This window comes from Salvelinus alpinus, chromosome 11 (assembly GCF_045679555.1).
Source record: "Salvelinus alpinus chromosome 11, SLU_Salpinus.1, whole genome shotgun sequence".
Lineage (NCBI taxonomy): Eukaryota > Metazoa > Chordata > Actinopteri > Salmoniformes > Salmonidae > Salvelinus > Salvelinus alpinus.
This window is the reverse complement of record NC_092096.1, coordinates 33,264,939-33,292,859: the sequence shown is the minus strand read 5'-3', so window position 1 is coordinate 33,292,859 and position 27,921 is coordinate 33,264,939. Positions and strand designations below refer to the sequence as shown.

The 27,921-nt window shown below is 44.0% G+C and overlaps 1 protein-coding gene and 1 pseudogene across 3 annotated transcripts; both read left to right on the top strand.

The window, feature by feature from the left end:
- Positions 1–320: 320 nt before the first annotated feature.
- On the top strand, positions 321–27,921 carry LOC139534023 (solute carrier family 41 member 2-like). 3 transcript variants are annotated; one of them, XM_071332624.1, is made up of 11 exons: positions 321–473; positions 1,396–2,041; positions 2,613–2,720; positions 4,390–4,461; positions 6,156–6,300; positions 6,492–6,638; positions 8,602–8,749; positions 8,864–8,943; positions 10,971–11,102; positions 11,398–11,546; positions 26,115–27,921. In XM_071332624.1, the coding sequence occupies exons 2-11, from the start codon at positions 1,523–1,525 to the stop codon at positions 26,298–26,300; spliced, it is 1,686 nt and encodes a 561-aa protein (XP_071188725.1). In that variant the 5' UTR covers positions 321–473; positions 1,396–1,522; the 3' UTR covers positions 26,301–27,921. The 3 variants fall into 3 exon arrangements, with proteins under 3 accessions (XP_071188725.1, XP_071188726.1, XP_071188727.1); XM_071332625.1 differs by having other exon boundaries at positions 335–473; positions 1,463–2,041; positions 26,115–26,446; XM_071332626.1 differs by lacking the exons at positions 321–473; positions 26,115–27,921 and adding an exon at positions 17,104–17,237 and having other exon boundaries at positions 1,400–2,041.
- LOC139534025 (zinc finger protein RFP-like) lies at positions 13,819–15,225 on the top strand (annotated as a pseudogene).

Below are 27,921 nucleotides of genomic sequence, written 5' to 3'. Positions count from 1 at the left end.
ATGAATTAATTAACTGTATATTGACTGCAACTACTGCGTTTATTATGTCATAACACAATACAATTTCAGAATAGGTGTTTTGTAAAAAGCGCATCAATGCAAAATCACAAACTATCAAAATGTGTGAATTCATATTTCACATTTCTTGGTCCTAACCATAGGATTCAGTGCCTATTTGATGTCCTATACGTAAATGTTCTACATTTATTATATAAGGACACAACTAACGGCCCCTGCTCAAGAAATTCCTGGTTAACTCACAGTTGTAACCTACCAGGTGTGTTCTGCGCCTGCGTACTAGTCTGTGTGGCACTTTTCATTTGACGCGACGGGCTTGCTGTCAAGAAGGAAACGGACATCCTTCTGAAAAATCCGAAACACGGACACGAACAAAAAAAGGAGAATAAAACAGACTAAATTAGTATCAACTTCCCGATACATATAATTCATTTCAGCGCATTTCCCCTGTATAGGTAAGGTTTTTTTTCTTTTCCCCTGTTTGTTTAGCTAGCTTGGAGGTACTAGCCAGTTATGTTAGCTCGCGCTAGCATCCAATATGCTTATGTAGCTAGATTGCCTTGCCAGAAGAATATGTTGACATAAATGTGATAACAGTAAAAAAAAAAAATATATATATATATATATATCATATTTAAAAGCGTGATAACGCAGTTATTCTTCACTTCATTATCAATTTCGCTTTCCAGTTTGCTACCCATTCAATTGTTGTAAGTTGTTAGAAAATATCTATCCACCAAGACGCAAGTCTTAGAGTAACTTAGTGAGAGCTTTTAGCCTGGTTCTGACTAGACTGACAGATATACGGCGTTCCAACACCTCAGCCGTCTGTTGCTGATGCCATATGGGCCTAGTCAATGTAAAAACAATACTATATTATGGAACTATCCAAATGGCATAGCTTGCTACATTTTCCAAAATGTCAATTTATCTGAGGAGAAATGTTGTGTTGAATTACATTGGCCAGAGAAGCAACCGATGCTTATGTATTTCACAATATTTCACTGTTTCATGACTTGGTCATAAGCAGAGTTTATGCTATATCATTTAAAATCAATAAAATCATAGACAGCACTTTGATATATCTGTGCAGGTTTTTAGAGACATTCAAACAGACATACAATAGGCCTACCTGAAAGCAACCAGATAGTGGGTTATTACTCAGCATGCATTGTGTAGACAGCTCCTCCCCTCCTTCGCCTCAGGGTCGTTCTGAACATAACAGCACCAAAACAAGCAATGTAGGCTAATGTTTGAAATGAAATGTGGTTTGCCTTTGCCCCAGGAGAATAGCTAGCCTATTATTTGTGTTTGTGTTGCTTGCATGAGCCGGAGAGAACAGTGTTTCAAGTCTTTCTCCTTGGTTGGTCTCCACAGGGCTGATCGTAGTGGACATGGATGCCCCTCTTCCCTTTTAACCAGCCCAGCCTGTCCTCTTTCACAGTGCCCCAGCCTGGATGAATGGAGATGAGACATTGTGGACCCATCAGCAGCAGTGCTTAGCATGAACATCCACACACTGGGTGATTCTCTGGGCCCTAGCCTTGCGGTGCGTATGAGTGGAGCCGCCAGTGGCTGGAGCAGTCTCTCTCTGAAGCCAGTGCCTACCGGGTGGATCCCCTCTCTGTTCCAAACCATGGTCCCTACGGGATACACCAAGCTCCAGGAGGAGCGTGGTCTGGCTATGGCCGACCTGGGGCCCAAACCTGATGGGAACGGCTACCGGCCTGACCCCCCTCACCTGGAGGTGCGCCGGCACTCGGACCGGGTAGCGCGGACGTCCGTTAGCCTGTCAGACGGTGGGGATGTGCGGTACTCTGATACTGAGCCCATGCTCCCTGAGGGGACACTCTCAGGGGAGGAGGGCGATGCAGAGGAGAAGGAGGAAGAGGAGAGTCAGAGGCCCCCCACACGGAACATGCCCAAGGAGTCACCCCTGGCCATGGCGCTGCAGATCGTGGTGCCTTTCCTGCTGGCTGGGTTCGGCACGGTGTCAGCAGGGATGGTGCTGGACATAGTACAGGTGAGACTGGGATGGGGGATGGTAGAGCATAGGTCCTGGTGAGACTGGGGTGTGGACTAGTGCATGTGAAGTTCAATTAGGTAGAGGAGATGGATTTGGCACAGTTTAATTCAATTAGTTTATATTGTTTACTTATGACTCCATTTCATGTGTAGTCCAGAGTAAATGGCTGTAAGAGCTTTCAAGGGAGGTAATAAAGGGATATCTGTCTATTGATATTAAATTGTTAAAGGGATTCTCATAGGCACTCAGCAAATACTATTAGGGATAGGCTACTAGGAAGGAACCTACGACTGGAAGCTACGGCAGTTTGCCTTATCTACTTCTTGATAGAACGTTTGAATTTGAAGGTAGAATGTGAATATTTGAATGGGGACAACTTTCTAATTCAGATAAGCTGACAATGAACAAATGTAAGCTCCCATCTGCTCTATACTAGCCAGTAGCCAACAATAAACTATTAATAACAATGACATGTCTAATATTGCTGTCTCCTCTCCTTCTCTCTTTTTCTCTCTCCCCCTCATCCTATTTTTCTCTCTCTCTCTCTCTCTCCCCTCCCCTCACCCAGCACTGGGATGCCTTTAAGTACATTACAGAGATCTTCATCCTGGTTCCGGCTCTGCTGGGCCTGAAGGGCAACCTGGAGATGACCCTCGCATCCAGACTATCCACTGCGGTAAGACACACACACGACGTCTTTTAAATACTGTCAAACACACTTCTGCACACAGACACCATCAATACGTTTTTGCACATTCTGGATATAACACACTCACACATGCTCTTCCACTTGCTCTACTGCACCACAGCTATTTGAGAGTCTCCGCTTCTCTTACAAAACCTGTTTGAAATGTATATCAAGATGACTTCCTGGTTTAGAAGTTATGACGTCATTAGTTTGAGGATTAAAGACCGTCAGACATAGTAGATATGTAACATGTAGTTATGGTTATATGGATGACGTTGGTTATACATAGTGGTAATGTCTAGTTTTACCTGAGGCCATGCAGACTAAAGTGATGTATCATGCTTGCTGTTGTCATGCCTGGGCTTGTCTTTATAGGCTTTTGTTGTGATCCTCCATAGGCCATGTCTGGTAGGCCATATATCAGGTGAAATGAGATGGTTAGGAACAGGGTGTACTTTACAAAGACACAACTTCCTTAGTAGGCTACCCCCCCTAAGGAAAATGCTAATCTTTACTATCTTATATAATCTATTTTGCCTGGTGCCCCTTTGAAACTTCCATGCTTCTTTACCATGTTAAGATATGGTTATGAGTTAAGCTATTAGTCTGTGGAGTTGTGTCCACTGCTGTAGAATAGCCTCTCACCCCAGGATCTAAGTCTAAGGGATTTATGAGCGAAATCTGCTGAGGTAGCGGTCTGTCTAGTTCCCCATGTCATGGTTTCCCAGACCCTACCTCCTTTCCCTGCAGAGAGAAGGGAGGTGCTGTTTCCACTAAAGGGATGGGCTGCAGACAGAACAGTGAACAGGCAGTTTGATGGCAAATTTGACACTCCACCTCGATCTTAGAGTGCAAACAAGCTCAGAGCGAGAGAGATTTGAAGGAAGAGGGCAAAAGACTGAGAGAGGGGGGGAGAGGGTTTAGAGGGATTTATAGAAAATAACTATTGTCTTGAAGGCAATAGTAGATTGGTAGACTGTTCTGTCCAGCAATAGTTTTTTAGATTCTGACCTTTGGTTCACTCTCTGCCTAGTGTAAAACTTGTCATATAATTGCAAAGAAAACAACCTCACTTCACCATATTTAGTCTCTAACATATCTCACTTTCTCTCTTTCTATTTCTCTCTCGCTCTCCTGTCTCTACACTCTCTCACACACCATTACACTCTGGTTCTCCCATCTTGCTTCCTTACTTTTTTCCTCCCTCCCTTTCTCCCCCTATTGAAATGATGTGGGGTCGGAGAAGTTGATGAGGTGATGGGACAGAATTCTCTCTTTGTTCAGTTTGGCCCATTCCTCCCCTGCCTCTTTCCTCACAGATACACATTCACATCATTCTGTTCGGTCTCACACAGAGAAACTCAGTGTTGTGTTTCACTTGTTCCCTCAGCTCACTCCCTGTTCACTAAACTCAAAACTGCTAAGCTCTGCATACTTTTGCTAAGAAAACAGGAACAGTCACAAACCTTCCCATCTGGAACAATGCACTCAATTGAACATTGTGTTTAGTTTAATCATATTAGTTTGTAATCTGATTAGCGGTTCCTGCAAACTGTTCAAAGTAGTTATTAATCTGTTTTTTGGGCAGGCTATTTGAGTAGGAGATTAAAGTGAATATTGAATGAGTTGAGTTGCTGGTTGTGGTCTCACTGTGCAGGTGAATGTGGGGAAGATGGATTCTCCCATAGAGAAGTGGAATCTGATCATAGGAAACCTGGCGTTAAAACAGGTAAACACACACACACTGTCAGCTTCATAGCGAGCAGCAATGTTCCCTGAATTTGTTTTTGTCACCGAGCAAATTTCAGCGCAAACTTGAACGTTGTGAAAATTTAGTGCAACTTCCAGCGCATGTTTACTGTAAACACCTGAGGCTGTACCCGCTTTAGAGTGACTTACCATAAAAAACAATGGAGACAATGCATCCCATAACATTTTAACATGGAAATAGCTGTTCTATCATTCAGCCTGCAGTAGCAGGCAATGTGTGGTGTTCAATGTAGGCCTACATTCCATGAGACGTTTGAAAAAAACATGCAGGGCTTGACATTAAACTGTTTATGCACTTGTCCGTCTGAAAGAGAGGTGACTGAAAGTGTTGTGTTGTTTGTTCGCAAGAAACCACTTTACAAATTAAAATGTATTATTATTCCCATACCATTATTACAGAGAATCAGACAAATGATGCTACCCTTTGGCTATTAGCTACTTAGCTTATTCAAGCCTGTCTCAAAATACAACACTGCCCCTTAAAGACAAAAAAAGTAAAAATGCAAGCTGAGATCTACCGCTCAGATTTCTTTTAAACATGACATAAAAAACGTAAGAACCAATTAAAAACAGTACTGTAGCAATGAGGTTTGTGCAGTAAGCTATAGGCCCAATACATTATCACCGCATTTTGGCTTTACTTGAATTGCCCTGCTAATGCATTGTTGTTCGGGCCAAACATCCCTCTTTCCCTTTCCTCCACTGATCCTGACCAAAAAGGAGAACGTCTTCCAGCTGACAGCAAAACCGTATTATTTCTGCCACATGCACACATTCATGTTGTTACTCCTATGAATAGAGAAGGTGAAATATTCCTGCATATTAAAAAAGACCCAAGCCGCTAATAATAACAACAACGCAAACCTATGATACACTTTCCTACTCATTCATTACTTCTGCAGGTATTGTTGTAGCGCTGAGTAGAAATAGGAAGAACGCACATTTTATGGCTTATTAACTTGATCAACTTTGCTGTAGCTTTCTTTTATGCCTGCTACGTTACTGCAAACACGGTAATTTGAGCAATCCGATTGGCCAGCAGTAGGCATATAGTGCACTTGACTTTCTCTCTGGGCTTGCCAGACACATTAATTGGTTCAAAATGGCAACAGTTCACCTACCCGGCGCGCAAGGCAGCTGAATCAGGTGCACCTAATGCCAAACAGCCCGAGACGAAATATTTATAAAATTAGGAACACAAAGCTTTATCATTGTTATTTTTTCACAGAAATCTTTGGCGATCAACTAGGAATGCCTTGGTGAACACTGAACTTCACTCAACTTTCTAGAGCAATCTCATGCTTCTCTATAAGCTAATATTCGTGCCGGGGGAGCTGCGCGCCCGTGTTCATCTTAGAGGGAACATTGGCGAGCAGTGTTGGATTTGTGCCCTTATCTCCCTAGCTGCGTAGTATGTGTACTTCTGGTTAGTACTTATGGTAATTATTGACTGAGTGACTGATAGTGTTCAAGCACACAGTGTTTAATGGCCTCTTGACGAAGTGTCTTCAATGTTGATAGTGTATCATATAAAAGGAAAACATTGTTAGAAAAACAGGTTTATGTTATTCCTGTTAACACTGCCCCCACACCTCTCCCTTTCTCTCATTCCCTATATTCCTTTTCCCTCTGTCATCCTCTCTCTCTTTCTAGGTACAGGCTACAGTAGTAGGCTTCCTGGCAGCAGTGGCGGCAGTGGTTCTGGGTTGGATCCCAGAGGGGAAGTTCCAGATGAGTCATGCCGTGCTGCTCTGCTCTGCCAGCGTGGCCACTGCCTTCATAGCCTCTATGCTGCAGGGTACAGACACACAGAGATAGATAAGGACACACACATGTACTCTGATATGGAATAGGCGCTGTCAGACAGTCAGCCACATATTATCACCTACTGCTGATGGGTCTCATGCTATATATTAGTAGCAAACACACATGGAAGGTTGAGGTATGTGTAGGCATGTCGCCCTGACCTCTGTACCGTCTGAACCCCAGGCTTCATCATGGTGGGGGTGATCGTGGGCTCCAAGAAGACGGGCATCAACCCCGACAACGTGGCTACACCCATCGCCGCCAGCTTCGGTGACCTCATCACCCTGGCCATCCTGGCCTGGATCAGCCAGGGACTCTACAACTGCCTGGGTGAGAGGAGGAGGGTTTGGACTGGATACTTCCAGATGGAAATAAGATGCAAAACCAGTCAACAATTATTATTTTTTACCCTCTATATTGAGTTCACAATCCTTCACTTCATCCTTCCTCTGTTTGTTTTATTTCCTCTTGAAAAAAGGTGAAAATGCTCAGTAAATCTGGCCAACAGTGTAAAGAAATGGTCAATTTGGAATCAGACTGCATCTTTCAACCACTAGATGGCACTCTTACGCTGTTATTTTTTGTGTCTTTAGTGGTAATTAATCAGAACAGACCATATCTTTCTCTCCCTCTCTTTCCCCCTCTTTTCTCCTTCTCACACTCCATAGTCCATATTTAATATGTGGGATGCCCAGCCTCACACACGCTTCCTCGCGTTACATTACTTAACACAGAGTGGACCAGCAAGCGTTTCCTTTGGAAAGTGTATTTTACTAACCTTGACGTGTCTGAGCCCTATGAAACAACCATTCATCACCAGAGACTCAAAATCTATGAAAGGCTACAGTAAAACCTCTGAGATAATTTAATAGAAGAGTTCATACCAGCTCAGTAAATCTGTCTGGCCTTGCCTGGTGGTGTAGGACAGGCTGTGTTCCAAATGGCACTCTTTTCCCTATGGGCCCTGGTCAAAAGTAGTGCACTACATGGAGAATAGGGTGCCATTTGGGATGTTACCACAGAGGACAGTGTCTCTGTTGTAAGGGCCAGCCGTGTCCGTCCCGTCCGCGGTGTTCTGCCTAATTGGACTAATGTGCAGTTTACTCACAGCTAAAGTTAGTCATTTTAGCCTGATGGTGTACAGAGATATCCAGGAGACTGTATATATACCCAAGGCCACGTGCCACGGTTGACTACTGCAAACATTTATTTTAAGACCTAAAGCTGAAACGTGGCAAGGGAATGGTGAACCACAGTGACACCCAGAGTCAAGCCTAAACCCAGGGACTGGTGGGTATACCTGTGTCATCATGACTGGGACTATTACCCAATTCTACCCACTGTGACTACATATAGCTCCCTTCTCTGGGTTTTATATCTGTCTTCAGGGGGTTGATGATGAGGGCCATTAAGTGTGTGGAATGGGATCATGGTGAGACGAACATCTGGTAAGGAGACGGGGATGATGGAGTTACATATCTCACTACTAGGCACTAAGCAGGTGTTTTCCCCTTCTCTATTCTCCAACATTACTCTGATTTAGTGCTGTAATATTCATTAGAGTTTGGCCAAAGACGAAGTGTGTGTGCGCATGCAAATTTCTGTATAAAGTAGACCCATCCAAGGATAATGTCTTGATAGTGAGTGATGAGTTAGATATGTCCTGTTCTGTAGCTACTGTACTGAGTCACAAATACAGCACTTCTTTGGTTTGTTATGAATCTCTGTTTTCTTGCTCCCTGCTCTGTGTCATGCTGTCTTTCCTGGGGAGAGGAGGGACAGTATCTTCTCCCCTACTCTGTCAATCCTCATGCAGCTGAAGCTGATAAATGGTGTTTGTTGTTTTGTTGTTGTAACTCTCACCAGAAGGTTCACTGGGGATTACATCTGTTTTGAATTCTCCCTTTACCTCTGTCTGTCTGTCTGTCTGTCTGTCTGTCTGTCTGTCTGTCTGTCTGTCTGTCTGTCTGTCTGTCTGTCTGTCTGTCTGTCTGTCTGTCTGTTTCTCTGTCTCCTTTAATGTACATATCTACCTCTGCACATTGATCTGGTACTGCTACTCCCTGTATATATGCTTGTGTATTGTTATTTTAAAAAGTACCCCCTTTTTCTCCCCAATTTTGATCTTGTCCCAGGTATTTTATTCCTTTTGTGTTAGTTTAACATTCTGCGTCATTTGGGAAAGGTTCTTAAGCAAGCTTTTCACTGTAAAGTCTGAACCAGTTGTATTCGGCACATGTGATAAATACAATTTGATTTGTCGTTCTCTCCCTCTCTGTTTGTCTCTGTGTAGACTCTCACCCGTACGTGTCGTCCCTGGTGTGTGCCTTCTTCCTGTCTCTGACTCCAGTGTGGATGGTGATCTCCTCCAAACACCCGGCCAGCCGCACCCTGCTCTACTCCGGCTGGGAGCCTGTCATCACAGCCATGGTCATCAGCAGGTGTGTGTGGATGCTCTCACTCACTGTCATAGAGAAATAGCAACAGACTATTGTACATTCACATGATGAGAATAATACCACATTTTTTGCGTGTGAATGTTCTGTGCTTTGCAGTATCGGAGGACTCATCTTGGACAAAACCGTGTCTGACCCGAACCTGGCTGGCATCGTGGTGTACACCCCTGTCATTAACGGTGAGACGCAATATCACTGACTGATTAGACACTGTGTGGGTTTACAATGTGACTGACACTGTGTGGGTTTACAATGTGGTTTACAATGTGCACCAATTTGAATGAATTTACATTCAAACTTCGTAGTTAGAAAAATAGTGAGTAATGGACTAAATGCAAACGTCTGTCTCTGTATCACTGCTACTGTCAACCTCCTCCCATCCTTACCGGGGAACCGTTGCCAAGGCTGTTGCTGGCATTTTGACAACCGGAGATCAGCTTTTAATTAAACATTGTTAATGAGAGACATTTAACTCGATGAAAGGAGACTGTGTGCCTCTGATCTATGTTACTGCTGAGATGTCTACAAATCAGGAAATGGCTGGGTGATCTGGGAAGTGTGTGGACCACACAGACAAATGACTCTGGGGCTGGAAAAGGGAGGTTTCCTCACCAACCCTGTAACTATCTGTGATTTACAACACATAGAGGTGGTTACTATCGTATAGGGAGGAGATGACTAGACTGAGCCTTTCACTCTGAACATGCACAGTTCCTCTCTTCAAAACTAGAGAGAGAATATAAGAGGAGATGAGTGAAGCTGGTAAAGGAGAGGAATTGGGGGAATGGAAGGATGGGAGAGAGAAAGGAGACTGGAATGGGAGAAATTAAAATAGGGAGATGAGACAAGGAGAGGCATGCAAGACAGTCTGTTGTCCCAGAACTACTCCGATGGGGCGGGAGATAGTGGGAGACGGGACCCCCCTGTGGTCTACCCTCCCTCTGTCAGACCCAGTGACCCAAATTACAGCAGCTAGCCCCCCTGCTGAGGTGGAACCACCATACTCCCCAGACCTCTGGAGGAGAGGGAGACGAGGGATTGAGTGGTGGACTGGAGTTGGATAAGAGGTGCAATGAAAGTGAGGAATGTCGTGGAATGAGAAGGTGTAAGGGGGGTGATTAGGCAGGGAGGAGTGTGAGGGATGAAGAGGGGGGGAAAGGAATACGATTGGAGAGAGAGACGGGTGGGGGGAGGCGTGAGGAGGGGGGCGGGGGAGTAGTTAAATGTCAGTGGAGAGGCAGTAAAGATTGAATTAAGTGGCCATAATCTCCGGGCAGCAGAGGTGTCTGTTCTCATTTAGGCCTGCCTGATCAGGATAACAAGCACAGGAAGGGAGATGAGCCCAGCTACCACAAAATATACCCCTCTCCAAAACACAACCCTTTTGGTACTGTGCCTCTCTGGGTACTCTTTGGAATGCCCAAACTCTTTCTGTCCCTTTCTGTCTCACTGACCACATCCTCTCTCCTCTACTTTCTGTCAGTGTTGTGTCTCATACACTATTTTGGGTTGGAGTGGTTGTCTGGTCTGCCCACCTGGAAGCTGTGAGTGTTTCTACATGAGCCGTGCTGCGTGGCTAGACTACTCTGAGTCACCTGTGTGTGTGTGGATATAAATTGCATTGTCCTGCTGTTCTCAAGAGCAATGTTCCTCTGCTTGATACAAATTACAATCTATATGAGGAAGCTGAGCAGTATTAGATGGGGCATGCTGTCAGTCTTTTAATTTAAAAAAATCCTCTTTCTCCCCCCTTTCTCCTTTTATCTCTTTCCCCCTACTTTCCCTGTCTTTGTCTATACCCACCTCTAACGTTTTTTCCCCTTCTCTCTCTCTCCGTAATGCAGTTTTCCCACACAGTAATATGTATTAATTATGTCTCCGACTGTGGCGATGCATCACTGCTGTCTCATGCTCCTTCTGGTTGAGAAGACTGTATTCCAAACCAAAACTCACACCCTTCCCTCTGTCCTAATGAATCTGGAAGGACTTGATATGTGAAAGTAATATGACAGAAACTACAGTACATCCCTGCTCTTTGGAGGGAGAGGTTGTCTTATCTCAGATCTGTGGCTGGAAGGCATCAACTGTTTAGGGAAGGATACAAATCTGGGTCCTCGCATTTCTCTCTAACCCTCGCTTCTGTTCTATACTCAGCTGCCTCCAGTCAGCGCGAGCCCTAAGCCTGCCTGTTCTGTCTGTTCTCCAGGTATTGGGGGGAACCTGGTAGCCATCCAGTCTAGCCGTATCTCCACTCACCTTCATTTCCACAGTGCTCCTGGGGAGGTACCAGAGGAAGCCAAAGGCTGCTACTACCCTTGCCGCACCTTCTATGGCACAGGTAAAGCACCTAACCAATACTCACTTAAACTGTGGAAATGTGATCTGTTTTAAACGGGGCACTCTACAGGACAGATTGCTTAGCATAGAGAGATTTCTCGTCCCTCTCGCTGTGATTTGAATACATAAATTGTACAGTAGGTGCTGCAGAAGGTACTATGTTAAGTCACTACCCCATAATTATCCCCAGTCAGTGTTTAGGCTGACAGATACACAGGTTAGGGACTGTCTTAGCATCTGTTCTATTGTTAGACTCAATTGCACAGTTCCAACTCCTCTCGTCTCCTCTCTCTCAGGAGCCAATCACCGTTCGGCCCAAGTGCTGCTCCTATTGGTGCTCCCGGGTCACCTGATCTTCTTGTACACCATCCACCTGATGAAGAGCGGCCACACCACCCTGACGCCTATCTTCATGACCGTCTACCTGGCTGCCGCCCTCTTACAGGTCAGTGGTGTGTGCGATGGGGTGGTAGGGGATAGTTCCTTTGCAAACTATCCATAGCCTGCAAGTTCCTTTTCCAACTGTGACCTTCATCTGAGCTTGAAATTTCACTGGCTGACATTACTTTCTATTAAAAGCTGTTATTTTGCGAGACACCGCTATTATTGTGACACTATCACAAGCGAGCTGCGTTCAGAGACCCTTTTTCACTCTGCTTTCAAAACGCTTAAACATAAATGAACCACACGCATGATGAACGTCAACTTGAGATGAGAGTGCTCCTTACAAAGTGACTTTTGAAGGAAAATCGGGTGCGGCAGATAGCCTAGCGGTTAAGAACGTTGGGCCAGTAACTAGAAAGGTGGCTGGTTTGAATCCCCAAGCCCGACTAGGTGAAAAATCTGTCGACGTGCCCTTGAGCAAGGTACTTAACCCTAATTGCTCCTGTAGATCGCTCTGGATAAAAGCGTTTGCTAAATGACTAAAATGTAAATGTAGAAATGTGTGTATCCTAAGCATTCCTAGAGCTCTGTGGTTTTATCCCTGAAGAAGTCTGACTTGTGTGTTTTATCGCTTTGATGGCATTAGGATCGATTTATGGAAGCAAAGACTCTTTTACTATGGTGCTTTTACTATAGGTGTGCCATGGCATGCCACGACTGTCTGGAATGTGTGGTATTTTCTAGGTGTGCATTTGCTCTCCGCCTCTATCTTTAAAGTGGTTTGTTGTACACAGCAAGGCCTAACTGCCATCCTGGAAGTCTTATTTCCGTGGAAATTAGCTTATGATAGTCTGGGGTCCATGTTTACTCACTACTGGTCTTTATAGGAAGGAAGACATATGTTAGTTGCCATTTCTCTTCAACTTCACTAGTGAGACTTTAAACACTACGGTACTATGAGCAGGAGGGTATATGATTATAATTTTTTTTTTTAACTAGGCAAGTTAATTAAAAACATTCTTATTTACATTTTTTTTTTTTTTATTACCTTTATTTAACTAGTTAAGTCAGTTGAGAACAAATTCTTATTTTCAATGACGGCCTAGGAACAGTGGGTTAACTGCCTTGTTCAGCGGCAGAATGACAGATTTTTACCTTGTCAGCTCGGGGATTCAATCTTGCAACCTTTCGGTTTCTAGTCCAACGCTCTAACCACTAGGCTACCTGCCGCCCTTGACGGCCTACCCCGCCCTTGAAGCCCTACCCTGGCCAAACCCGGACGACGCTGGGCCAGTTGTGCGCCACCCTATGGGACTCCCAATGACGGCCGGATGTGATACAGCCTATAACATTATTGAAGTATTAACAGATTGAGAAGAGATAATCGAGGAGAGCCGTAGTTGTTTTACTTGGCCTATCCACAGGGGGTAGTTGAAAATACTCATGACACCATAGGCCAACTGGTAAAATGCACATGTGGTAATTCAGAGGTACCCTGGGCAGAGCAAAATTTGGTTGGTGGTACAGTAACCAAAACAGGTTGGGAACTACTGTTTTAGTGTTCAGTGGCGTGTGAATATTTTAGCTCTGTACCTTTTTCAGAGGCAATAAGCAAACCACACTTTGCTGAAGTGAAAGTAAAGTGAAGAGACTTGTATCAGGCACAGAAACCCTACTCCTCGTCAGAAGTCTTGCTACACAACTACGCTGCGTTCGATCTCTGTGAGCATCTTATTAATTTAGGAATTTTAATAACAGTCAACATCAACACAGGTGAGTTATAAAGTTTACCTGGACAAGTAATAACAAACTTCATACCGTAGCATGATCACTTGTTAAACATGGTCTTTTTCACAATTAAGTAGTAAAACGGGTTGGTGCCTTTAAAAATATTTAAATACTAAAGATTGGTCAGAATCATGTCTGGCTTGCCTGACAACTCTGAATCCTTTATTGAGTTGGTTATTTTTAATATAGAGAGCCAACTGAGTCCAGGAAATGCTTTATGGTTTCACCTTTGGTGTCTGTCTCGATATGGCCACCTCCAGCAGTCTCCTGTTTGAAGAGCAGTTCCTGTGCTCTGTCTGTCTGGATGTGTTCACTGAGCCGGTCACCATTTCATGTGGACACAACTTCTCAAGGCCTGTATCAGTGGATACTGGGATACCAATGACCGGTGCCAGTGTCCATTATGTAAGGAGATTTTCTACAGAAAACCTGAGCTTCATGTCAACACAATGTTCAGAGAGGTTGTAGAGAATTTTAAGAAGATGAGTCAGAGGTAAAGATGAGTCCCCTGCCAAGCCTTGAGAAGTGTCCTGTGACTTCTGCACTGGGAAGAAGCTCAAGGCCCCGAAGTCCTGTCTGGTGTGTCAGACCTCTTACTGTGAGACTCACCTGGAGACTCATCAGAGAGTCCCAGCCTTAGAGACACAAGCTAATCAACCCTGTGGAGAACCTGGAAGACAGGATGTGTAAGAAGCACGAGCGACTCCTGGAGCTGTTCTGTAGGACTGACCAGATGTTTCTTTGTGTCTTGTGCTTGAAAGCAGACCACATGACTCATGACTCTGTCCCTCTAGAGGAAGAGTATGGAGAGAGGAAGGCTCAACTGGGGAAGACTGAGGCAGAAGTGCAGCAGATGATCCAGGAGAGACTGCAGAAGGTTCAGGAGATCAAACACTCAGTAGATCACAGCAAGAGAGAGGCAGAGAGAGAGATATCAGACAGTGTACAGGTCTTCACTGCTCTGGTGCGCTCCATTGAGAGAAGCCAGGCTGAGCTCATTGAGGTGATTGAGGAGAAGCAGAAAGCAGCAGAGAGGCAGGCTGAAGGGCTCATTAAAGAGCTGGAGCAGGAAATCACTGAGCTACAGAAGAGAAGCACTGAGGTGGAGCAGCTCTCACACTGAGGACCACCTCCCTCCTCCAGAGCTTCCCATCCCTCTGCACCCCTCCAGACACCAGAGACTGGTCTGAGATCAGTGTACACAGTGATCTGTGTGTGGGGACTGTTGGGAAAGCTGTCTCAACTGGAGGAGTCACTGAATAAAGAGATGGAGAAGCTGCTTGAAGTCAAACTGAAGAGGATTCAGCAGTATGCAGTGGATGTGACTCTGGATCCTGATACAGCACATGCCAATCTCATCATGTCTGAGGATGGGAAACAGGTGAGAGATGGAATCACAGAGCAGGATCTCCCAGACAAGCCAGTTAGGTTCAATCTTGTTGTCTATGTATTGGGACAGTAGGGCTTGTCCTCAGGGAGATTTTACTATGAGGTGATGGTTAAAGGAAAGACTAAGTGGGATTTAGGAGTGGCCAGAGAGTCCATCAACAGGAAGGGGGATATCACACTGAGTGCTGAGAATGGATACTTGGCTCTGTGGCTGAGGAATGGAGAATACGAGGCTCTTGCTAAACCCAGTGTCCTGCTCTCCCTGAGAGAGAAGCCCCAGAAGGTGGGGGTGTTTGTGGATTATGAGGAGGGTCAGGTCTTCTTTTATGATGTGGAGGCCAGGTCTCATATGTACTCTTTCACTGGCTGCACCTTCACTGATAAACTCTATCCATTTTTCTGCCCCTGTCTTAATGATGATGGTGAAAACTCAACCATTTGTGAGGGGTAGTTTATGTCCTTATACTCCTTAATGATATCTAGTCTCTCTCATTGTTATTATGAAAAATCAAAGCAGTAAATGTATCCCCACTCCTAAAACGTTGTAATAAATAATTCCTTAATAAAATGCTTATAGAAAATGGTTTCTAGGGCATTTATTTTCCATATTTACATGTAATGCCATAGCCACTCTCTTTCACAGGGGACAATGAGGACTTCTCTCTTTCTCTCAATGCTATTTATAGGAATTATATATTTTAAAGTAGCTTGAATCAGGGGAACTTGATACTTAGTCTGGGGTTGTGGTCTCCCATTGGGCTAGTGGTAAGTCCTCACATTGCTTTCCATTTCTTTACTACTTCATCCAGTAACTTGTGTCAGAGATGGGAGAGTGCCTTTGTTTCAAAAGGGAGAGATTTGCCGTGGTTGTCCTGGGAGAGGACTTGAAAGAAGGTGCATAGGCATGCTTCCCAAAGGAGGGTGTTGCAACTATCCACCTCATTTTCAAACATTGCTATGGGCACAGCCAAACAACGGAAGTGATAAATTCGACTTCCCTACTGCAGTGCAGCAGTGGCAACCTCTGTGGGTGACTCTTGCCAGATTAAATTATTTTAAGGAGTCAATTTAGAGCATAAAAGTTGAGTAAGCCTAAACGAGTAAGTGTAATGTCATATTTATTTCATTCACGTTCGCTAACATTAGCTAGGCCTACTAGTTCTGTTGTGATAACGTTAGTTGTGTCAAAGTTAAGGGCCATCAACTAAGCCAATAACGATAACTATAGGCTACACCTACAGTGCATTCGGAAAGTATTCAACCCCTTTTATTTTTCCACATTTTGTTACATTACAGCCTTATTCCTAAATGATGAGAGAAATTTAATCAAATCTACACACAATACCCCATAAACTGAAATATCACATTTACATAAGTATTCAGACCCTTTACTCAGTACTTTGTTGAAGCAGCTTTGGCAGTGATTACAGCCTCGAGTCTTTTTGGGTATTACGCTCCAAGCTTGGCACACCTGTATTTGGGCAGTTTCTCCCATTCTTCTCTGCAGATCCTTTCAAGCTCTGTCAGGTTGGATGGGGAGCGTCACTGCATAGCTATTTTCAGTTCTCTCCGGAGATGTTTGATCTGGTTCAAATCTGGGCTCTGGCTGGGCCACTCAAGGACATTCAGAGACATGTCACGAAGCCACTCCGGCTTTGTCTTGGCTGTGTGCTTAGGGTCGTTGTCCTGTTGGAAGGTGAACCGTTTCCCCAGTCTGAGGTCCTGAGTGCTCTTGATCAGGTTTTCATCAAGGATCTCTCTGTACTTTGCTCCATTCATCTTTCCCTCGATCCTGACTAGTCTCCCAGTCCCTGCCACCGCTAAACATCCACACAGCATGATGCTGCCACCACCATGCTTCACCGTAGGGATGGTGCCAGGTTTCCACCAGACATGATGCTTGGCATGCATACATGCATGCATACATACAGAAATCAGAACCTAGGACATCCGCATCATATTTAGCCACACCATGGACAGCCACATCCAGCTTCGTTGGACTAAATTGTTTTTGGTTTATTTTATTTGTCACTGTATTAGACTAAGTATAGGTGATTATGTTGAAATGTTAAAGTTGAAATAGTGGAGGCAACTCCTGTTTCCTTTGCAACTTGCGGTTACTCTGTGTGGTTCTAAATCAACGGTTGTTTAGTGGTCAGAAAATGTTGGAAACATTAACTTCCTTGAGCATTCTGTAGGTCATTTAACTGTTTGTTACATGCAATATGCTTTTTGGCCTTCACTGGACAGAGATGGCGCTCTGGTTTTGTGATGAAAAAAGGTGCGGTTGAATTTATTCTGCCGCTGTGTCTTATTGCCTCGGCCTTAGGCCTATATATCACGGTGGCAAGGCATATGAACTAACAGGTTATAGAGAAAACAACAAAATCATCACAACACATGTTGTAATATGGCTTTTGTTTCTGACTTGGCTTCCCCAGTGATTTTACCCACTCACCGCTACTGGTCACTACAAAGATACAGGCATCCTGTCTAACTCGGTTGCCGAAGAGGAAGGAAACTGCTCAGGGATTTCACCGTGGGACCAATGGTGGTTTTAAAACAGTTAAAGTTTAATGGTTGTGATATGAGAGAACTGAGGATGGATCAACATTGTAGTTACTCAAAAGTTTTAAACTTAAATGACAGAGTGAAAGGAAGGAAGCCTGTACATACATCCTGTTTGCAATAAGGCACTAAAGTCAAACTGCAAAAAATGTGGCAAACAAATTTACTTTTTGTACTGAATACAAAGTGTTATGTTTGGGGCCAATCCAACACAACACATCACTGAGTACTACTCTTTTTATATTTTCGAACATGGTGGTGGTTGCATCATGTTATGGGTATGCTTGTCATCGGCAAGAACTATGCAGTGTTTTAGGTTAAAAATAAACTGAATATAGCTATAAGCGCAGGCAAAATCCAAGAGGGAAAACCTTTCCAACAGACACTGGAAGACATTCACCTTTTGTCAGAACAATAACCTAAAACACAAGGCCAAATCTAGACGGGTTGCTTACCAAGATGACATTGAATGTTCCTAAGTGGCTTAGTTACAGGTTTGGCTTAAATAGGCTTGAAAATCTATGGCAAGACTTGAAAATGGCTGTCTAGCAATGATCAACAATCAACTTGACAGAGCTTGAAGAATTTTACAAAGAATAATGAGCAGATATTGTACAATCCAGTTGGCAAAGCTCTTAGAGACTTACCCCGAAAGACTCACAGCTGTAATCGCAGCCAAAGGTGCTTCTACAAAGTATTTACTCAGGGGTGTGAATACTTATGTAAATGAGATATTTCTGTATTTAATTTTCAATAAATTAGCTACATTTTCTAAAAACATGTTTTCACTTTGTCATTATGGGCTATTGTGTGTAGATGGGTGAGAGAGAGATTTAATACATTTTGAATTCGGGCTGTAACACAACAAAATGTGGAATAAGTCAATGGGTTTGAATACTTTCTCAATGCACTGTAATCTGTGAAAGAAGTTGACTAGCTTGCTTGCCAGTCTAGGCTACTTCCAGACACAAGACCTTGTTAGACTGTTTCAAGCTATCTAAAACAGTGAGTGCCTATAGCTTTGTACTGTGCGACAGTGTGAAAGTACAAACACTTCCCACGTTCGAACAGACACACACACAGAAACGTATACACGAGACACCCAAAGCTTGCCTCTAAAACACATCTCGTTCAGTCGTCATTCCTAATGAGGAGAATTGAAACCGAGGCTAAATGGTTCCGTGTGGCTCAGCTGGTAGAGCATGGTGCTTGCAACGCCAGGGTTGTGGGTTCCATGTTCAGCCCCCTTTAACCTCAGACTCAGATTGTCATCCATTACAGGAAGCTAAATGAAATGACACAAATTCATATTTTTTATATTTAATGGTTTCTTTCTGTCACTCTTATTAGGAAAATAAAGCAAGTATTAATGTAATGTCAATTAAATAAGAACAGTTTGATTAAATTGTTCCTAAATAAAATGTTTATAGAAGAGCCTGTTTTTTTTTGTATTTTATTTACTTAGCCCTTGTAGTCTATGGTCTGGTGTCCTATTGTGCTAGTGCTAAGACGGGATGAAACATCTCTTGCGTTGTCTTCCATGTCTTTACTACTTCACCCTGTAACTCTGGTGTCAGAGATGGGATGGTGCCTTCGTGCAATAGTCTGAGTTGTGTCCTGGTAGTCCTTGGAGGGGACTTGAAAGAAAGTGCACAGACATGCTTCCCAAAAGAGGGTATTGCAACTATACCAATGAAAGGTGAACTATGACCACTGCTGATAGGTTTAACCTTACTAGCACTGAGATGTATGAACAGGAGGCTATGTAATATACATTTTCCAGTAGATTAGAGGAAAACAAATGGCGATTGAGAGTTTAACTCTGTGTAAAGATTAATTTCAGGTAACTGGCAAAATAAAGGAAACGCTAACATATTGTCTTAATAGGGCGTTGAGCCGCCAGAACAGCTTCAGTGCACTTTGGCAGGGATTCTACAACCGTCTGGAACTCTATTAGAGGGATGCGAAACCATTCTTCCACAAGAAATTGCATAATTTGGTGGTGGTGGAAAACACTGCCTCAGGTGCCACTCCAGAATCTCCCGTAAGTGTTAAATTGGGTTGAGATCTGATGACTGAGAAGGCCTTGGCATATCGTGAAACATCAGCAAGTTGAGCAGTCTTCGTCAGTGAAGCTCCTGCCAAACGTGCCCCAACAATCATCCCTCTTTCAAAGTCACTGAGATCTCTTCTAGCCATGGTAGACAAAATAATGTGCAACTGGGCCTGACCAGCATTTTTATACATGACCCTATGCAGATGTGATGTTAATTCCACACCTGTGTGGAAGCACCTACTTTCAATATACTTTGTATCCCTCATTTACTCAAGCGTTTCCTTTTATTTTGGCAGTTACCTGCATGTTCCTTTTGAGAGCAGCCATAAGCAGACAGACCGGCAAAGAGGGGGCTATTGACGTCACTATGCTGAAGTAAAAGTAAAGTGGAGATGCTTCTATATCAGACACGAAACTAAACTTCCCAGTTCTTCAGAAATCTCTTTATAACTACGCAGTGTCTTTTATTCCTGTGGTTCTCTAAGGGCAGTAAGAACAGCATCAACACCAACAGATACACTCAATGTTTTACCTGGACAAGATCAAGTGAACTTTGCCATGAACATGGCTTCTCCTATTTTGTTATATTTTGAACATGTGTATTTGGTTAAAGCCTTTTTATAACTGAAATGGTCAACCTTTAGAGGATTAGTTTATATTTTTCCCTGTCTGTCTGGATGTGTTCACTGAGCCACTCTATTCCATGTGGACACAACTTCTGCAAGGCCTGTATCAGAGGATGCTGGGATACCAATGGCCTGTACCAGTGTCATTTATGTAAGGATAAGTTCCACAGAGAACCTGAGCTTTGTGTCAACATAACATTCAGAGAGGTTGTAGATGCATTTTAAGAAGATGAGAGTCAGAGGTAAAGATGAGTCCCCTGCCAATCCAGGAGAAGTGTCCTGTGACTTCTGCACTGGGAAGAAGCTCAAGGCCCTGAAGTCCTGTCTGGTGTGTCAGACCTCTGATCAACCCTATGGACAACCTGGAATACAGGATGTGTAAGAAGCACGACAGACTCCTGGAGCTGTTCTGTAGAATTGACCAGACGTGTGTTTGTGTCATGTGCTTGAAAGCAGACCTCATGACACTGTCCCTCTAGAGGAAGAGTATGGAGAGAGGAAGGCTAAACTGGGGAAGACTGGGGCAGAGGTTCAGTAGATGATCCAGGAGAGACTGAGGAAGGTTCAGGAGATCAAACACTCAGTAGATCTCCGCAAGAGAGAGAGAGATTTCACAGTGTGCAGGTCTTCACTGCTCTGGTGCGCTTCATTGAGAGAATCCAGACTGAGCTCATTGAGGTGATTGAGGGGAGAGGCAGGCTGAAGGGCTCATTAAAGAGCTGGAGCAGGAAATCACTGATCTACAGAGGAGAAGCACTGAGCTGGAGCAGCTCTCTCACACTGAGTGTTAACTCGAATGACACAACGACAAGGTTCCAGTTTAACAAAGTTTACTATACCGTATGAACACACTCAAAGGTAGCCATTACACTCAAGGCTAAGTCCATCAATGACAAGACTCCCTGCGCAGGCGCACTCTTGACTGAGTGATAGCCCCGTAATAACAGAACTATAGGGATACTTAAAACATGAACTTAACACTGAGGACCTCCTCCAGAGCTTCCCATCCCTCTGCACCCCTCCAGACACCAGAGACTGGTCTGAGATCAGTGTTCACAGTGATCTGTGTGTGGGGACTGTTAGGAGAGCTGAGGAACTCAATCCATACTTCTGCCCGAGTAATAATATAAGTGGGGAAAACTCTGCCCCTCTGATCATCACCCCTTTCAATCACCCAATATGATTTTTAATGTCATAACTAAGTGTCAGTCGTGAAGAGAAGGCAGTGTGAAAAATTACTATTTTAAAGGCCCTTTAATAAGGATATCTGGTAATATCTCTCTCTCTCTGTCACATGAAAAGTTTGTTTCAATTAATCTTAAATAAAGTAGGATTTATTTTATTTACATGTAATGCAGTTATCCCCCCCCCCCGCCATGCCTGCTATAAAGTAAAAAAGACCCTGTTTGTCTGAGAACATGTATCTCTGTACTCCCGCTAACAGAGAGGACAGTGGAATCTTTCGAACCTAACTGCTGGTCCTAAATCGCTTCAATGTTTCTGTGGCCATGTAAATAGACGTGTTGCCCTATGCTTGTGAGCAGCCCCAGTGTACAGTCCCTGTTCAGGCTGTTCTCTCTCTGAGGAGTGGAAAGTTCCCCCTGCTGTGTTTGCTCAGGGTGTTATCTCCCAGTCAACAGCCTCCCTCTCTCACTCTCACTCTCTAACCCCAGTACACACTCACACCTTCAGCTGCTGCACTCGACTCTGCCATCTACTAAGAACTGTGTGTTCTCTCTTAGAATTCAACCTCTATCCCTGTCTCCCTCTACTTTAGAGAAATCTCCTTGCTTTCCCACACTTTCCTTGGTAGGATTCTTTAAATGGGGCTTCAGTGGTTTCAGAGATGGCATCATGCAATTCCGGCTGTGCCTTTCCCACCTTTCAAGCCTGACACGGACAGTACAGAGAGGCCCATCCAGGATCATCAATGTCTTCCACAGTTCGTTAGATCAAAGTAGATCACTAGAGTGAAGGAAAATGTTGTTCTCTGAACAGATAGCCTTGAATTGTGCATCTTGTCTCATACAGTCATTGGTTCCTGTAGGTGCTGGGTAGAGATATGAGGGGGAGACGGTCATGACCCCCTCCTCAGACCTTTTGGCAGAACACCCAGAATATGTTCTATAAGTTAAGATAGGAGATGTTGCCAGACACATGCAGGAACCAAACGTTAATTATGAATAACTAATAAGCTAAATCATGCAAATATACAGTGCATTCGGTAAGTATTCAGACCCCTTGACTTTTTCCACTATTTTGTTTCCTCATCCATCTACACACAATTTCCCATAATGACAAAGCAAAAACAGGTTTTTAGAAATGTTTGCAAATGTATTAAAAACAAAAGAACTCTATTACTTTTGTATAAGTATTCAGACTCTTTACTCGGTACTTTGAAGTACCTTTGGCAGAGGAATGCAGCATCGAGTCGTCTTGGATATTACACTACAAGCTTGGCACACCTGTATTTGGGCAGTTTCTCCCATTCTTCTCTGCAGATCCTCTCAAACTCTGCCAGGTTGGATGGGGAGCGTCGCTGCATAGCTATTTTCAGGTCTCTTCAGAGATGTTCGATCGGGTTCAAGTCTGGGCTCTGGCTGGCCCACTCGTGAACATTCAGAGACTTGTCCCGAAGCCACTCCTGTGTTGTCTTGGTTTAGGGTCGTTGTCCTGTTGGAAGGTGAACCTTCGCCCTAGTCTGAGGTCCTGAGCGCTCTGGAGCAGGTTTTCATCGAGGATCTCTCTGTACTTTGCACCGTTCATCTTTCCCTCAATCTTGACTAGTCTCACAGTCCCTGCCGCTGAAAAACATCCCCACAGCATGATGCTGCCACCATCATGCTAGCTGTCATGTGCCTTTTTACTGAGGAGTGGCTTCTGTCTGGCCACTACCATAAAGGCCTGATTGGTGGTCTGGCCACTCTCCCATCTCCACAGAGGAACTCTAGAGCTGTGTCAGAGTGACCATCGTGTTCTGGGTCGCCTCCCTGACCATGCCCCTTCTCCCCCGATAGCTCAGTTTGAGTGGGTGGACAACTCTAGGAAGAGTCTTGGTGGTTCCAAACTTCTTTGATTTAAGAATGATTGTCCGCTCTACGGACAATTACTTCGACCTCGTGGCTTGGTTTTTGCTCTGACATGCACTGTCAACTGTGGGACCTTCTATATAGACAGGTGTGTACCTCTTTAAAAAAATATATATAATAATTTGAATGTCAACCAGTTTTTGCTTTGTCATTTATGGGGTATTGTGTATAGATTTTGTAGGCAAAAAAAAAAAGTAATACATTTTAGAATAAGGCTGTAATGTAAAAAGGGAAGGGGTCCGAATGTACTGTAACTTGTTTGTGTAAGCAGTATATAAGAGAACTAACTGGACTGCCCCAGCGGAGCTCCTGACAGACCAAGTACTACTTGGTGCATTAAGTTTGTTGGAACCTCTCCAGCTTTCTGATTTAATAAAGAATGATTCATTTAAGATTGACTTCAGGTGTCCCTGGTGGTAATTTACACGACACTAGCTAAACACGGAATTTGAAATGTTAGTGTGTAATTGAGATGGGACAGAGGAGCGTCTTGACCTTCACCGCTGTCATACTGAGAGACCTGTTGTGTTGTGGTAGGCCCTCTTATTGGCCTGAATTTGATCATGCTGATATTGAGTACTACAGTTGGAAATTAGCTTTGTTGCTAACTCTGGCACTTTTAAATTGATGTTGACCATGAAATCTTGATTCATGCACACTGTCACTGTCAAATAAATAAGTAGATTTGAGTCAGAATCTACTGTATATCTGTCGACCCATCTCCTAATTTCTTACCATGTCCTAATCTGGTCAAAGTTCTGTACCAGAAGTGCTGCTAATTTTACCAGGCCTGTCCATTTAAGAACAAATTCTTATTTACAATGACGGCCCGGCAAGAGGCCTCCTGTGGGGCAGGGGCCTGGATAAAAAAAAAAAAAAAAGTAAGAGAAGACGGACAACACAGATGGAAGACACTTGAAGGGAGACCTATGGCAACAACACAACCTGGCACAAACCCTAAGAGCAGAAAACAGCACGAATTACAGAAACGGCAGAGACAAAGCACATCACACAAAACGGCTACAAATGTCAGTGAGTGTCCCAAAACTATCCAGTTTAAGTGTTTTGCAGCTCGTTCCAGTCGCTAGCTGCAGCGAACTGGAAAGAGGAGCGACCCAGGGATGTGTTAGCTTTGGGGACCTTGAACAGAATGTGACTGGAAAACCAGGTGTTGTATGCAGAGGATAAAGGGTATCTCAGATAGTGGGGGTGAGACCTGTGGAGTTTTTATAAATGAGCATCAACCAGTGGATCTTGCGTTGAGTGTGAAGAGATGGCCAGTTAACAGTGGAGTGTAGATCACAGTGATGTGTCCTGTAAGGAGCATTTGTGGCAAATCTGATGGCCGAATGGTAAAGAACATCTAGCCACTCGAGCACCGTTACTGGCCGATCTGTATATTACGTCTCCGTAATCTAGCATGGGTAGGATGCTCATCTGAATCAAGGTTAGTTTGGCAGATGGGGTGAAGGAGGAGTGATTACGATGCAGAAAACCTAGATGTAACCTTAGCCTGCAACTTGGTTATGTGCTCCAGGAAGGACAAAGTACTGTCTAGCCAGAATTGGCTGGTGTGAAAAGGGATGGCAGGGAGAAAGAGGTATTAGATAGGTATGTTTCTGTTGTTGCTTATTCATTCTTCTGGCATGTCACATCCGTTTTCAAAGCAAATGTATTCAAAGCACACACTTGAAAACAAACTCATTTACAGACACTCACTTTAGACCAAACACATTCAAAGCGTTTCCTGTGTAAATCTGTCTAATTAGAAAGATGGAGATAAAGGACTGATGCAGGCTCCCATCCAGCCGCAGGACATCAAACAGTGTCTGGTTCCATTCTGGAGAGTCTTCTCCTCCGCTCTCTTCTCTGCATTGATTAGACGGCTCTAGTTAATACTGTGGAAGGGGATGGGAGGTTTGACGTTTTTCTCTGGTTGTGTCTGTCTGTTGATTGTCTCCTAAAATGTATTTAGACAAAGCGATTTGGTGTCGTGTGAGTGAGTGAGTGAGTGAGTGGGTGTGTCGAATGGGTATTTGGTGGACAGTGACACTCAATAAAAGGACAGAGGGGAAAGAAGATTGCCCTTGATAGACTGAGACGACCAGAGAGTGCCTTAAGAGAAAGAGGAAGTGTTTGATTCACTGCTCTGTCACAAGGAGTAAAGTCAGTATTATTTCAGGCTACCTACTTTGCACGCTACCCACTATGTGTGACGAGGCAAATAGACTTTGTCGCGTGACCCTTGGGGGTTTCCATACTTAACGCGTTCTGCATAGAGACAGACCTCTCCAAGCCATCATTCTTAGAATCCTAGATGGACCGAGGAATTTAGACACACCTATGAAACAAATAATTCCCTCTTTATCCCAAGACGTGGTTGGTATATGCTTCTTTTGATTTTGGTGTTTGAAATTATCTGTTTCCCTATAATGTATTTGCTGGCGGTAACATTAGATTTCTCCTTGTTTTCCTTTACATATGGTTATCAGTCGAATACTTAGTTTTATTCCTTATAGTATAGCTGTCATACTGCCCCTCTGTCTCTGGTCGGGCTAATTGCAGTGGGCAGTGTTTCAAGCTCTTTGTTTTTTGGACAGTGAAACAGGAATAACACCAACCACTGGCAGACTTACTTTTCTCTAAAACACAATGGCCCCGCACTCCTCTCCATGCTCTCGCTTCTCTCTCTCTCTCTCTTATTCCTCTCTTCAGCTCAGTTTTCTTTGTGTTTCCATGGTGTTTCTTAGAAAATATCTGTGAAGAGGTGTAATGTGGATTTTTGCGCAATTTCTCTCCCTCGCTTCAACTTCTCCGTGGGACGCCACTGTGCTTTGTGAATCACATGCGTATGTGTGCATCTGTTTTATATTGGTGGTGTGATGTCTTGCATAGCAAACAATTGGGGTTTTGCAATCAGGAATAGCTTACTTTGATTTACATGTGTGATGGTAATTGTGTTGCTGTGTGATAGGTCTTTAAGTGAACTAACTTTAAGCTAACAGCTCTCTCTCACTTGTTTCTCTTGTGCAGATTTACATTATGTACACTAAACTCATTCTGTATATTAAACTCTCTCTCTCTCTCTCTCTCTCTGTGTCTCTCTCTCTCAGGTGTTCCTGTTGCTGTGTATAGCAGACTGGATGGTGTACTCTATGTGGCGTAGTGGTAAAGACCCAGACAGTTTCTCCATCCCCTACCTGACCGCACTGGGCGACCTCCTGGGCACTGCTCTCCTGGCCCTCAGCTTCCAATTCCTGTGGTACATCGGCGACCAGGACAGCGACGTGGGTGACTGAGATGACCCCTGATCCCTGGTGGAGGGGTCACGCCCGTGCCTCTACCCCGACCCAGAACCCCTACCCCTTCTCCTTCTCTTATGCCTTGCGGGGTTGTTGACGTTTAGGCGGTTTGCCTCGCTCAGCTATTGGTCGCTGGAACATTCCTCTGCCTCTCCTATTGGGCAGAGTAGCACTTAACAATATGCTGATTGAGCCAATGAGGAGCTACAGATGTTCATTTGGAAGAAAAAAACGATATTATTTGGAAAGACATTTCTCTGCATCTGGTTCCTTTTTTACATTCAACCAATGACATTGCATTCTAAAAATCATATGCTTCTTACAGTGCAATTTATTAAGAGATTTGACCGTTGTTGTTTCGTTGCAACAAGTCACTTATATCCGGTGGACACTGCAAATTTAGCTGGAAGCCTTCAGTTAGTGAGATCAACGGGCTGCAATGTTTAGTCCTGACAGAGGGGAGATACATGGACAGACAGGGTGGAGAAAGGCCAGGTTACAGGAGGTACACAACTGGCCCTGGACAGCTAGGGCCAGGGTTTGCAGGGTTAGTCGCTGGATCAGCTGTTTTAGAGCTGGGATGGAACAAAAGCCTGCACACTATGCTGTTGTTACAGACTAGTATTGCCTTCCCCTGGTCCAAAGCTTTATATAGTCTATACTAGAGCACTGAGTCTACTCTCAGCCCAGACGATATGCATCTCACTCTCTTTGGATGCACTTCGTATAGGCTCTCATTAAGGTCAGTCACAGATTGAACCTCAGTTGTTTATCTGTGTGGGGTTTCATGTGGCCATCTGTACCCTTAGTTTTGTTTTGCATGATCACAAGGAAGGACAAATAGAATTGGGGACAGCAGCCTGATCGTGACAGTTAACGGTACTCGAAGGAATGTATTGGATACCTGCTATTTTTATACCTCTCGAGGGACCTGATTCTTTGCTCTTTCTCTCTCTTCTCTCTCCCCCCCCACCCTCTCTCTCTCTCTCTCCTCTCTCTCTCTCTCTCTCTCTCTCTCTCTCTCTCTCTCTCTCTCTCTCTCTCTTCTCCCCCCCTCTCTCTCTTCTCTCCCTCTCTCTCTCTTCTCTCCCCCATCTCTCTCTTCTCTCCCCCATCTCTCTCTTCTCTCCCCCCATCTCTCTCTTCTCTCCCCCCCATCCCTCTCTCTTCTCTCCCCCCTCTCTCTCTCTCTCTTCTCTCTTTTATTTATATATATTTATATATATAATGGCAGTCCAGTCACACAGAGTAGGTAATATTGTGGTGTTATACAGTCAGGTCCCGTGCGATCATGTGGTTTTGACCGTGGACGTTTACACGCCACGCACTTTGTTTACACGTATGTACGTATGTTCACTACGGTGGCTCTCTGCCGTTAATATTCCAATGAAATGTGCCTGCGGAGATTCACAGGGTGATGAGATGTTATTCTTTCTGATGCCATATTCCTTTTAGTTTTAGTGTAGGATCTGTTGTTGTTTTCTAACCTCTAATAATGTGCTGTTAAAAGGGTTTGCTGTTTTCATATTCGCAATCTGTTCTCGGAAACGGACCACGAATTACCTTTTTGTGACTCATATAAACGTTTAATAAATAAATAAACATCCAGCATGAATAA